The sequence below is a fragment of the Lampris incognitus genome, chromosome 1 (assembly GCF_029633865.1).
Source record: "Lampris incognitus isolate fLamInc1 chromosome 1, fLamInc1.hap2, whole genome shotgun sequence".
NCBI lineage: Eukaryota > Metazoa > Chordata > Actinopteri > Lampriformes > Lampridae > Lampris > Lampris incognitus.
This window is the reverse complement of record NC_079211.1, coordinates 142627857-142641252: the sequence shown is the minus strand read 5'-3', so window position 1 is coordinate 142641252 and position 13396 is coordinate 142627857. Positions and strand designations below refer to the sequence as shown.

The 13396-nt window shown below is 45.2% G+C and overlaps 1 protein-coding gene across 1 annotated transcript in view; it reads right to left on the bottom strand.

Moving 5' to 3' along the window:
* Positions 1-698: 698 nt before the first annotated feature.
* prkg1l (protein kinase cGMP-dependent 1, like) overlaps positions 699-13396 on the bottom strand; it is a 31063-nt gene continuing 18365 nt past the window's right edge. Inside the window, exons 5-19 of the mRNA XM_056280032.1 lie at positions 6889-6994; positions 6125-6188; positions 5616-5693; positions 5351-5445; positions 4208-4273; positions 3968-4042; positions 3781-3877; positions 3532-3671; positions 3326-3415; positions 2972-3113; positions 1667-1830; positions 1445-1567; positions 1135-1197; positions 963-1029; positions 699-794 (exon numbers count right to left, since the gene is read on the bottom strand). Coding sequence (XP_056136007.1) covers positions 699-794; positions 963-1029; positions 1135-1197; positions 1445-1567; positions 1667-1830; positions 2972-3113; positions 3326-3415; positions 3532-3671; positions 3781-3877; positions 3968-4042; positions 4208-4273; positions 5351-5445; positions 5616-5693; positions 6125-6188; positions 6889-6994 — 1466 coding nt within the window. The remainder of the gene's footprint in view (positions 795-962; positions 1030-1134; positions 1198-1444; positions 1568-1666; positions 1831-2971; positions 3114-3325; positions 3416-3531; positions 3672-3780; positions 3878-3967; positions 4043-4207; positions 4274-5350; positions 5446-5615; positions 5694-6124; positions 6189-6888; positions 6995-13396) is intronic.

The window sequence follows — 13396 nt, the reverse complement described above, 5'->3', positions numbered from 1 at the left end:
TGCCCCTTATTTGTCGAGCACTTTCCCTACCATTGAGTGTTTCTTTTAACAAAGTTTTATACACACACACACACACACACGTATATATACATATACATACATATATACTATGTAGGCAGCTGATGAGTGCATGGAACACGAAACAAGCTTGTTCTGCCATTTAACAACTTTGAGCTATCTATATATGAGATGAGATGAGGTGAGGTGAGATGACATTTTGTCCACGCACGCAGAAATGTGTTTTTGCTTCACAAGCTCCAACAGATAAGACTAGCAACATATAGAACACACATTTAGCAGGTTGTACCACACAAAGGTCATATGAAATAATGTAAAAACAAAAACAGAGGACATGGGCTGCCACTTATTGCACAGCGTGTGGCCCCTGGCAACATAACACTATGACACAATAAGGCACTTCCCACTTTATCTGTTTTTATTTTTCATTTTATTTATTATTTTATTTTTGTTGTTATTTATGTTTGTTTACTCACGTTATCGTGAGTAAACAAACAACACTGTACAGTCAGATATAAGTTGTTTACTGAGAAGTTACAGTCACACTACAGAGATCTCCAACCCTTGTTGTGATGAGTTGGTTTTTGTTGAATATGTCTGTGTGTGTGTGTGTGTGTGTGTAGCATTTCGGAGTCAAACCAGTAGCTTTGCAATTCCTACACAGTTTCACATGCGATCAATCAGAAATCCTTGTCCCAGTTCTGCAGCCACTCTGGAGAGCTGTCCGGCGGTGCGGGGTAATGATCAGGTCTGCTGCTCTCCGAGGGATGACTGATCTTAAATGCAACACACACAAAGATCGGCAAACTCACAAGTGTAATGCGTATGTCGCATGTCGTCAGCAACGCGGCAGAGTAGGCCTACATCAACACGGCTGCACGAATGCAACATTCATTGCGGTATCAAAAGCCGAACACACCGACGAGACTAAGTCTGTGTCTTACTTTTGGAATTATAGGGGGCTGCAATGTGCCACTGCAAAGTCCCTCCCAGCTGAATCCTTCAAACCATCTGAATGAAAAGAGATCAAGAAACCGCATGAACCGAAGGGTCCTTGCACAGCCCTCCACTGTGACGTCCCCCCCCCCCCGCCCCCGATAAGATATTTCATCTTACTTGTGCTTCAGGATGTCCTTGGCCCCATTTCTCTGACTGCCCAGTCTCTCTGCAGGATTGTTCCTTGGTAGCAGAGAAAGACAGACAAGACACGCAGCCACACATCATTTCTAAGGGAACAAATATCAATAGTTTTGATTGTCATATATTGCAAATGGTGGTCGGGAGGATAATTACGCTCTGGGCTCATTCCCCCCCCCCCTTCATTTCAGCTATTTTAATATATTACAGTATGTAAACTAAATATTTTGAATATTCAAATTCTAATGATTTGATTTCATAACTCCACTATTAAATGTTGTTACTGAACCTGCACAGCATCCTAATGAGGCCGGCGGCGCTCTCGCTGATGGTTTTCGGGAAGTCGACTTGGTCAATGCCACGGACGCTGGCAGCAAATGTCTGCATGGGACCTGGGCTGTTAAAGGGAAAACTAAAGAGGACATAAAAGCGTGACGTGTCATTGCGTGTATAACTGGAGAAATGTACAAAATCAAAAAAAGTGATTTGCAGATACATAAATAAATCCTACCTGCCACTCAAAAGTTCAAAGACAAAAATGCCCAGGGACCAGACATCGGCAGAAACACTGTGGCCTTTGTTCAGGAGGATTTCGGGGGCCATGTAGCCCGGGGTCCCACAAAACGTCCAGGTTTTCCTCCCCGCCTCCACCTTCTTTGCACACCCAGAGCCTACCTGCAGAATAACAGGGGCCAGTGAAGTCAGCTGTTACTCTACGAAACTCAACACACTTTCAATACCTAAAAAAAAGAAGTTTGTGCAAGGAGTGCTTCGGGTGCTCCTTCCCCACGTGTGCCCGTGGAGAGGAACAGAGCATTTAACCCATCCTAGCTATGTAGCTAGTAGCAGTGGGCAGCCACCGTGCAGCACCCGGGGACCAACTCCCGTTATTTCTTCCTATTGCCTTGCTCAGGGGCACAGACAGGCGTGTTTACCCTGACATGCATGGCTTTTTTGAGGGCGGGAGGAAACCGGAGCACCCGGAGGAAACCCACGCAGACACGGGGAGAACATGCAAACTCCACACAGAAAGGACCTGGCACGGCCTGGGGTTCGAACCCGGGACCTTCTTTGCTGTGAGGCAACAGTGCTAACCACTGGGCCACCGTGCTGCCCAAAGAAAAACAGGAGACTCTGCGAACGGAGAAAAACGTTCTCGATGCATCTCCTTTATAGCCGCCGTGTACCCAGGGCTTAACGAGGACATTCGCTTTCCCCCCTTGTCTCTAGCAACAAACTGATGATGACCATCAACACTTGATTAATGCTGGTGTTACCACTGGGTGTGGGTGGCAAGTATATATGTGTGGTATACATGCATACACGTGGTAGCGAATGACTTCATCTTCACTTATATTGCAGGACAATTGATACGATTATAATTTCTTCTCATTTTACCGTCACTCGATATGCTAAGTGCTTCTGTTACTCTTTACTCTTGCATCGCCTATATTAGTCAGTGCAGGGATGATTAAAATGCGGGATATTAAACTGTTGATGATAATGAATCTTCTACTTGAAGTGTTCAGCGTGGCTCAGGTGTTCGGCTTTTATTGCTACCTTAGCTTTGAGGGCACTCTTTTGAAGGCTTGTATGCTGTATGCACAAGTGCTACGTTTAAGTGCTGTAGCCCATCTAATCAAGGGTTTTTCAGTACTCCACACAAATTCAGCCGCACTCAGAACCGGGTTTTCTGTACCGCTGACACCGCCGCGGCAGAAGAGTCTCCTTACATTACCAGTACTGTTGTGACCATACATAGAATTAATTAGAGGTGGCGTTCAAAGTGAAAGGTGTGGTTGAGGAAATGTTGCACCAATTTGGCATATCCACGGTTGTCCAGAACCACATTTTCCGGCTTGAGGTCTCTATAGATGACACCCCGACAGTGTAGGAAGATCAGGGCCTGGACGACACAAGCAGTGTAGAACCGAGCGGTGCCGTCATCAAATGAGCCTCTGAAACACAAAGTGGAGCGCTGATGAATGAAGCACATGGATTACTACTTGTGCCGAGATGTAAATATAAGGTAGGGCAAAGGTCACCAGTCAGATAAACTCTTAAATATGTAGCTAAAACACATTGGCATGTTAATAAAAAAAAAATTTCACTTGTACAGAGAGAAGACTTGTTTTGTCTTCTTCATTTCCAATCGGCCAGCAAGCACTACCTGTCTTTCAGTAGACTCCGGAGATCCCCGCCGAGACAAGCCTCCATCAGCATGTACAGGCACTGGGCATCTCTAAAGGTTCGGTGCAGCCTGGGATCGATAAAGGTGACAAGCGACATACAGGAATCACCTTTCAGTTCATAAACATGAGCGAGTTACGTCGTCAGAAGCAGCCATTTGGTGAGATTATATCTGAGGGCAGAAACCTGACTATGAATGGGCCATGAGCTTCCATGAGGATGTGTCTTTCCCTTAGAATGTGCTCCTGTTGGCCCCTGTCGGGGATCAGCCGCTTCCTAAGCACCCTCATGGCAAAGGGACACTTGGTGTTGCTGCTTAGCTGTACCTGGGTGAAAATCAATAGATGACATTTTAGGACCAGAATCTTAACAAGAGGCCCGTCCGGGGACTTCAGGCAATCATGTGCGAGCCACTACGAGAGCAAACCTACTTACCAGGTCTACGTGACCAGTCTCCCCAACTCCCAGCCGGCAAATAACCTGGAAATCACTTAAGGTCGTACGTGAGAGGAAAGCAGCATTCCTGTCCGACCTGCTCACAAGGAAAAGAGGGGTGGGCTGCAACTCGCTGTTCTGCAAAATAACGAGCAGTTTTCACATTACATTTTCCAGCGATCCTCACTCGATTCTGGATTCACTGTTTTGCCGCTCGTCGTGGCCGCGATCCGGCAAACCGTCAACGGCGTTTTTGAAGGCTCTGCAAAACAGAGAGAAACGCCCCAGATCATCAAAAGGAACGTGCCTCAAATGCCTCAATATGTAGATCGAGTCACGAGAAATTTATATCCCAGCAAAATAATTAACTGCGTTTTCTATGCAGGGGTATTTTTTTTCAACCATCATTTATTAGTTACCGACTTACTCTTTGTCTATTACCAAACACGTAACCTCCCCAGAAGCAACGACGTTCTCTGTGCGAACATCTTCCCTGAAAATAAAGAGAGAAAGAATATAAACCTCTCTTTGCACCCAACACAGCGCTTAGCATACAGACCAAAACACTATCAAGAAAGGCCAAATTGCTTGTTTTTTTCCCCTATTCTTTTTCAAAAAAGTAAATTTTCCCAATTGAATTATGAACCTTGTTTGGTATTGTCTACAGCTGCAGTGCTCCTGTGAATTTGTGAGGACAACGGTGACTGTATCGTGGATTATGGGTGATTATGTGGGATGGCACGTGATAGGCGTTCCCAGGCCAGACTGGACATGTAGTCCCTGCAGCGATTTCTGGGTCTACCCCGGGGTCTCCTCCCAGTTGGACGTGCCCAGGAGGCATCCTAATCAGATGCCCAAACCATTTCAACTGGCTCCGTTCGACACGAAGGAGCCGCGGCTCTACTCCGAGCTCCTCTCCCTGTCTCTAAGGCTGAGCCCAGACACCCTACGGAGGACACTCATTTCAGCCACTTGCATGCGCGATCTCACTCTTTCGGTCTCTACCCAAAGTTCACGACCATAGGTGAGGGTTGGAAGGAAGACTGACTGGTAAATTGAGAGCTTTGCCTTCCAGCTCAGCTCCCTCTTCACCACAACGGTCCGGTACAACGTCCGTATTACTGCTGATGCTGCACCGATCCACCTGTCAAGCTCCCGCTCCATCCTACCCTCACTCGTGAACAAGACCCCGAGATACTTGAACTCCTCCACTTGAGGCAACAGCTCATCCCCAACCCGGAGGGAGCAATCCACCATTTTCCGGTAGAGAACCATGGCCTCAGACTTGGAGGTGCTGACTCTCATCCCGGCCATTTCACACTCAGCTGCAAACTGCCCCATGATGATGATGATGAGGATGAAGATGATGATGATGATGGGACGTGATAGGGACTATACCAAGGAAATTAACATAGGGCTTCTTCCATTCAGAAAATAAATGCCCTCTCATTGCAAATTTATATTGTTTGGGTGAGGAATAAAACCCAAACAATAAAACCCAATTTTTATCTACTCTCTTTGAGACGGTTCTTTAATAGCATCTAATGAAAATAAATAATCTCTTTCTTACCCCCACAGGGCTTTTTCACCAAACCATTGCCCCTGAGAGAGTTTATAAAGGACAACCGGTTCTTCGTGGCTCGACTTCCTTGCCGTCACATTTACCTTGAAAGCATAGAGAAAGGCAGTGCCGGGGCTGTAGTGCACAACAAACAGCACTGAAATCCATCATCGCCACAAGGAAATCCGCACAGCGGCGTGAACTTTTTCGCCCCAGCATTCTTGAGTCTGGCAGTGTTTGTTCCGTCTGAACCCCAGACATATAAAAACCTCACCTGGCCCTCGGTGATGATGTAAAACGTGTCCCCCGTGGCCCCTTGTCGAATGATGTAATCGTCCTCGGTGTAGTGGATCTATGAAAGAAACAGATGAGAGGCAGATGAGGCACAAAAGGGAAAAGGGCAAATTCGTTGTAAAAATGGAGAGAAAATGGTGTGGCAGGGGGGAAAAAAACAACCATCTGAAATGCTGACATTAAACCAGTCCGAACGAGGAATACCAGGATTTATAAACTTGACTTGACTTGACTCCTTTGGCTCATTAACAGTTACGATGCGATGGAAGCACACGCTTGTTAACTGATGCAACACAAATAGAGAATAAGAGGTTCTGTGCCACTCCCCTCCGACAGTTATGCTTACATTAAAGCTGTGCTTCTCAATCAGGTCCTCGGGAATAACCAGCACTGCTGGTTCTCATTTCTAATTAATTCTAATTACGTTCACCTGCTGAATGTGATGAGCTGAATGTTGAACATATCCGGTATTCAACATAGAATCTGTACCTCTTCCATAAGATCAGACATGTTCATGATGACGTCCTCTGGTAGCGACTGAAGAAACGGGACACTGCAGACAGACGGATGTAAAGACGATATTCTAAGACACTGTCCACAGTAAAGCGAGGCGGATTTATTTGTATAGCACAAAAATACATTAAATAAGAAATGCAGAATAAGATAAAAAAATATGAATTTAGATTTAAAAAGGCGTGGAATGCACTATATCAGAAACGATTCAGTCTGATGTTTTTTCATAGCTCTCAAGAGACAGCACACCCAAAACCTACAAAAATGGATCCTGGGAATGTTCACATTGTATAAAAACATCCATCCACCCATCCATTATCCAAGCCGCTTATCCCAATTGGGGTCGCGGGATGCAGGAGTCTATCCCAGCGGTCACTGGGCGGCAGGTGGGGAGACACCCTGGACAGGCCGCCAGTCCATCACAGGACCGACACATTCACACCTAGGGACAATTTAGGACGGCCTATTCGCCTGACCTGCATGTCTTTGGACTGTGGGAGGAAACCCACGCAGACACGGGGAGAACATGCAAACTCCACACAGAGGACAACCTGGGATGACCCCCAAGGCTGGACTACCCTGGTGTTAAATTACATTACAGAGTGTACAGTCCAAGACTTAAATATTGGCTAGCTGACCACCAGCCTGACACTTGAGTTTTTGTGATGCAGGTGCAAGATTACAAAGCAGCCTATTTGGCATGTTTCAACTTGAATGGAGTGTGTTGGGGTGGTGTTCACCTGCTAAGCAGCTCCATAGATCGAGACAGGCTTCTGAGACCATTCTGCATGAGTATTGTTTGGAAGCTGTTTTGGTCAATAACCCACAACTTGCTGTCCATTAGTGCTGCAGAGCAAATAAATAAATAAATAAATAAAGAGGAGGCAAATGACATGATAACAAAGGCACAGGTTGTACAGACACAATGACATTGGAGCTCAGGTATCGGCAGGAAAACCTCTTCCAGTTACAGGTGAATTCTCTGGGAATGAGGAGTGCTGTTCTTCCAGCGTGAAGCACAGCAGAAGCCTTGACTGTCAACTTCTCTCTTAGATAACTGCCGTACAAGGCATGTTATCTAAGTGGGGAGGTCAGGAAGGAGATAAGAGTCAGCTCCTAAAAACCCTGATCTTGAAATACTAGGCTGAACAAAGACCATGGCTACTTAGGGATTCTCATAATCATAATTATAGAATTCAATAAAGAAACTCAATATTAAAAACATAGGTGTGGTGGATCTTTGGCACATGTTAAATACCAAGGAATTCAACCACCTATCGGCAAGACAAATCCTTTTCACGGATTGGTTTTATTTTTGCCTCTCGAGGCATATTCCATAAAATTACAGCTGTCAATCTTTTGCCAATTACTTTTTTTAATTATTAAGCAGTGATTGCTGTTGCTTCAATACACTCCATCCCGCTGCAGTCCCCTCTCAACCCTTTCAACATTACGTTACTTTGCAACGAATCTCATAAGACCCAGTTTGTGGATCAGCCTAAGGACTTTGTTAATATAAACAAAGGTTCAGTTGATGACCCAAGGATACTCTGGAATACCATGAAAGGTTTCATTAGAAACAATGCTAGACTTTATGCATCTACTCTAAGGAAGGTTTGTTCGTCCATGTTGCGTGAATTAGAGCATAAACTTTCAGCATTGGACAACTTATTGCAACAAAATTTTGATGATGATATCTCACCTCGATGTGACCTTGTGAAGAAAAATATAAGTGCTATTCTTAAACATCGTGCTTAATATTTCATACATGGAACACGCCAAACATACCATTTTAATGGAGCCAGAGCCAGTCATTTACTCGCTCTAAGGCTGAGGGCCAATTAACATTTCTCGGACACCGCCACCACTAAGTCGGGTGATGGTCACATTCTTACTAAGCCTTTACAAGTTAATGCAACATTCCATAGTTTCTATGCTGAGTTATAAAGCTCAGAGTCATTCCTGACAAGGTTGTATGTGACAACTTCTTGAATAACATCCAACTACCCAGGCTATCAGAGGATGATTCTCTAGTTTGTTCTCTTTATTCTGCTGTTTATTCTCTTCTATTTCTTATCTATATTCTGCTCTAACCTCTTCATTTACTACTACTATAGCTTTCGGCTGCTCCCGTTAGGGCTCGCCACAGCGGCTCACCCGTTTCCCTTTCTTCCTGTCATCTGCATCTCCCTCTGTCACACCAACCACCTGCATGTCCTCTCTCACCATATCCAGAAACCTCCTCTTTGGCCTTCTTCTTTTCCTCTTCCCTGGCAGCTCCATCCAACCGTCCAACTTGAGCAGTCCCTCTAATATCATCATTCCTAATCCTGTACGTCTTAGTCACCCCCCAATGAAAATCTTAGCATCTTCAACTCTGCCACCTCCAGCTCTGCCTCCTGTCTTTTCATCAGTGCCACTGTCGCTAAACCATATAACATAGCTGGTCTCACGACCATCTTGTAAACCTTCCCTTTAACTCTTGCTGGTATCCATCTGTCGCAAAAACAATCCTGACACTCTTCTCCACCCACTCCACCCTGCCTGCACTCTCTTCTTCACCTCTCTTCTGCACCCCCTGTTACTTTGGACAGTCAACCCCAAGTTTTTAAACTCATACACCTTCGTCACCTCCACTCCTTGCATCCTGACCATTCCACTGTCCTCCCTCTCATTCATGCATAGGTATTCCGTCTTACTCCTACTGACTTTCATTCCTCTTCTCTCCAGTGCATACCTCCACCTCTCCAGGCTCTTCTCAACCTGCACCCTACTCTCGCTACAGATCACAATGTCATCAGCAAACATCATCGTCCATGGAGACTCCTGCCTGGTCTTGTCCAGCAATCTGTCCATCACCATTGCAAACAAGAAAGGGCTCAGAGCCGATCCTTGATGTAATCCCACCTCCACCTTGAACCCATCTGTCATTCCAACCACACACCTCACCACTGTCACACTTCCCTCATACATATCCTACACCACTCCTACATACTTCTCTGCAACTCCTGACTTCCTCATACAATACCACACCTCCTCTCTTGGCACCCTGTCATATGCTTTCTCTAAATCCACAAGGACACAATGAACTCCTTCTGGCCTTCTCTATACTTCTCAATTAACAATCTCAAAGCAAACATCACATCTGTGGGGCTCTTTCGTGGCATGAAACAATACTGCTGTTTGCTACTCATCACCTCGCCTCTTAACCTAGCTTGTATTACTCTTTCTCAAATCTTCATGCTGTGGCTGATCAACTTTATACCTCTGTAGCTGCTACAGTTCTGCACATCGCCCTTGTTCTTGAAAATCGGTACCAGTATGCTTCTTCTCCACTCCTCAGGCATCCTCTCACTTTCCAAGATTGTGTTAAACAATCTAGTTAAAAACTCCACTGCCATCTCTCCTAAACATCTCCATGCCTCCACAGGTATGTCATCTGGACCAACTGCCTTTCCACTCTTCATCCTCTTCATAGCTGCCCTCACTTCCTCCTTGCTAATCCGCCGCACTTCCTGATTCACTATCCCCACATCATCCACCCTTCTCTCTCTCATTTTCTTCATTCATCAGCCCCTCAGAGTACTCCTGCCTGTTTTAACTCCTCCCTGAACTCCACACAACAGTCTTCCTTCTTCGACTCCCACCATTTGATCCTTGGCTCTGCCTTCACTCTTTCTCTTCTTGGTCTCCAAAGTCATCCCACAAACCACCATCTGATGCTGCCTAGCTACGTTCTCCCCTGTCACCATCTTGCAGTCTTCAATCCCTTTCAGATCGCGCCTTCTGCACAAGATATAGTCCAACTGTGTGCACTTTCCTCCACTCTTATACGTCACCCTGTGTTCCTCCCTCTTCCTTAACCTCTTTATTTAATGATATAGCTGTTTTCTGTATTTAGTTCACTTATCGCTAGATTCTCTAGTTTTCTATCTCAAACTACTCTTGTGTTTAGTTGGCAGCCTCTCCTTCCTAGTTTGTTACTAGCTTCGAGCTTAGCCTACTCTATTGCATTTGCAGTCAAAGCAGCCTCGTTAAAACGATGGTGTGCGGTGACTGTTCCGCAGTTACAGATAGGTTGTCTCTACTAGAGATGTGTCCGTGAGTTAGAGCAGCTTGTTTCGGCTAGGATTACGTTAGACGTGACGGGCACTCCTGATAGCCTTAGTCCCGGGCCTGACAGCAGGCCTGCTATTGTTAGCACTAGCTCAGTCTCGTTGGCAGATGCGGAAAAGTTTGTCTCTGTTTACTGTCGTGGGAAGGCTCGCAAGAGCAAGCCACCGGTCATGTAGCCTGATCTGCAGTCACCTCTCCCGACTGCAAACCGATTTTAGCCCCTCACCAGCCCTGTTGGTGGTCCTACCAGCCAGGGTGCCTCTCCCGCTCCTGTCGACAGAGTAAAGCAATGCGCGCTAGTGACGGTAGACTCCATTACCCGCAATATTAGATTAGTTTTGCCAGCCTTTGTTCACTGTTTACCCAGGGCCAGAGTCTCCGACATAGAGTATAATCTTGGGGTGCTGGCATCAAAGAGGGAGAATCAGCAAACCCAGGTACACAGCATCACTACTTTCGGCAACATTGTCATTCAGGTCTGCACCAATAATGCTAGGATGAAGCAATCAGATCACAAAAGCCAGCCTAGTCAGGACGCTTGAGTTTGCCAGAAAGATGTATTGGCATCGATTAATTGTCTCTGCTCCCTTACCCGTGAGGGATAATGATGAGACGTACAGTAAGCTCACCTCAATGAACCGCTGGCTGGCTCATTACAGGTAATGGTGGCCCCAGAAAGAAGGCCAAGTGGATGGCATTCACCCTACTGGGGATGGCTCTGCTCTTCTGTTTAGCGCAGAGATCTTCAACATGTGGTCCACGACCCCTTGGGGGGTCCTCAGAGTTACTGCAGGGGGTCTGCCAAATTATTTGATCCCAATTTTATTTTCTTCCAAAAACATGTCCGAAAATACACATTAACATAAATACAACCTATAACAAGCAAAGATAAATCTTCCTATTCGTTAAAAAAAATTACACTGTAGATACCCATGAATCCTCGTGCATTAATGTGATCACCCTGAAAGCCGAGCACCGGCTAGTGATCCTATGCTAAACCACTCTATGTGTGGCGCCAATAAAATACTGGAAATAATTGCATGCCATATTAGCAAATAGGTATGTATTATTAGCCTAAGTATATGGCCATTCTTATGTTAATATGATCTACAATGGATCGCTTTGTAACTTCTCGACCAAGAAACTCTGACAGACCCTGCACTTCATCACGAGCCACTGGCGAAAGTTCAGAGGATGACGCTAACGCACCTGCTAACAGCCATGCTACAACGAGAGAATTATCTCAAGTTTGTTTTTACCTATATAGAGACTGAGTAATGACCAGTGTGTGTCATCTGCTCTGCCGTGCTGTCAAACGAAAACATGAAGCCATCAAAGCTGCAGCGCCACTTGGAGACAACCCATACTCACTTGAAAGAAAAACCAGTGGGATACTTTCAGGCCCGTCTCAAATCTCTCATAGGCCAACAGACTTTGATGAGACAATCAGCTAAAGTTGGTGAGCTAGCTTTGAAAGCCTCTTACCAAGTTGTTCTTCGGATCGCTCAGAACAAAAAGCCATAACACAATTTCAGAGGATTTAATATTGCCTGCAGCCAGTGATACGTGCAAAACAATGTTTAGGAATGAGGAGTACGTTAATAAACGGAAAAGCATTACGTTGTCAGACACAACCGTTGTCAGACAAAACCTCAGCGTATTGCTGACATGGCATCTGATTTGAGGGGGCAACTAGTAGAGAAACCGAGGCTGGCAGAGGCTTTTGCATTACAGTTGGATGAGTCCACGGATGTGTCAAACGACGTTCAGCTTTTGCCGTTTGTGCGGGTTGTTGACCAAAATGAAATGCAGGAGGAATTTTTTGTGTTGTAAGCAGCTGCCTGAACGCACAAGTTCTGAAAGTTACGAAATGATCGATGTTTTTTTTCCAGAGAACGTGACATACCCCGGGCAAAATGTGTTGCGATGTGAACTGATGGCGCAAGAGCCACGGCTGGTTTAAAAAGTGGACTAATGGCGCTTGTCAAAGATGTGGCTCCCCAAGTGACATGGACACATTGCATGCCACCTAGGGAGGCTCTCGTTGCCAAAGAAATTAGTGCTGAATTGTCAGACGTCATGGACTCTGCCGTGACAGAGGAGGATCGGCTCACCGAACGATCCACTGACAGTACATACAGAAACACGTATGAGACAAGACCACTCACTCAGTTCTGGATCTCTTGCCAGAAAGACTTCCCACAATTGACAACAAAAGCAACGAGGAACTTTTTACCTTTTGCAACGACATATCTTTGCGAGGTGGATTTCCCTCCCTTACCTACCTGGAAAGCAAGCGCAGGTCAAGACTGCAGCCTGAGGCTGATATGGCCCTCCGCCTGACAACCTCCATCTGCACTCGAATAGACAAGCTGTGTGCCACTCACCAGGGTCAGACCTCTCACTAAGGTAGGAGCTGTGCCATCCACACATAAAGTTAAGCTTAATGCTTCATTGTCCCTCCCCCATTAAAATTGTGAAATTGTAAAGGTAAAAAATGTCAATATAGAATAAAAACAAGTCCTATAAAGCACCCCACTGTTATAGATCATGTATATAGCTCTGTTTACATGTGTATGGGAGAATAGGTATATGTTTGTGTTTAAATATATACATATATAATATATATATATAATTTGTGGATTTTTTAATCTTCCACTTGTTCAGTTCACTTCTGTACAAGCAATGTATGTCAATGTGCATTCTCGATTTTCCTACACAAAAAAAGAATTACAAAACAACATGTTCATCCGTCAATAATTATTATTCTAATGGTTTAGCATTGTATGCACCATTACAAAGTACTTTTATACATGGCACTATAGGCCGCCCTGCACATTATTTTTGGCACGGTTTAATAAGCAACACAAATTTATATGATATGTAATAGGGGGTCCGTCCGCCGTGTCTCTATCAGCCAAGGGTGTCCTTGGCCTGAAAAACGTTGAAGACCTCTGGTCTCGCAATATAGACAGCTGTCTATATGTAGCTCGACACTTAGGGATGTGCAACAAACTACCTAATAAACTACAGAACCAAACATCTAATGTTGCCAAAAGTGTGACCACATATCGTCCAAAGCGTTGGTCATCAAAATTGTCAGCAAGGTGTCTAATTCCGATAAATATTTCA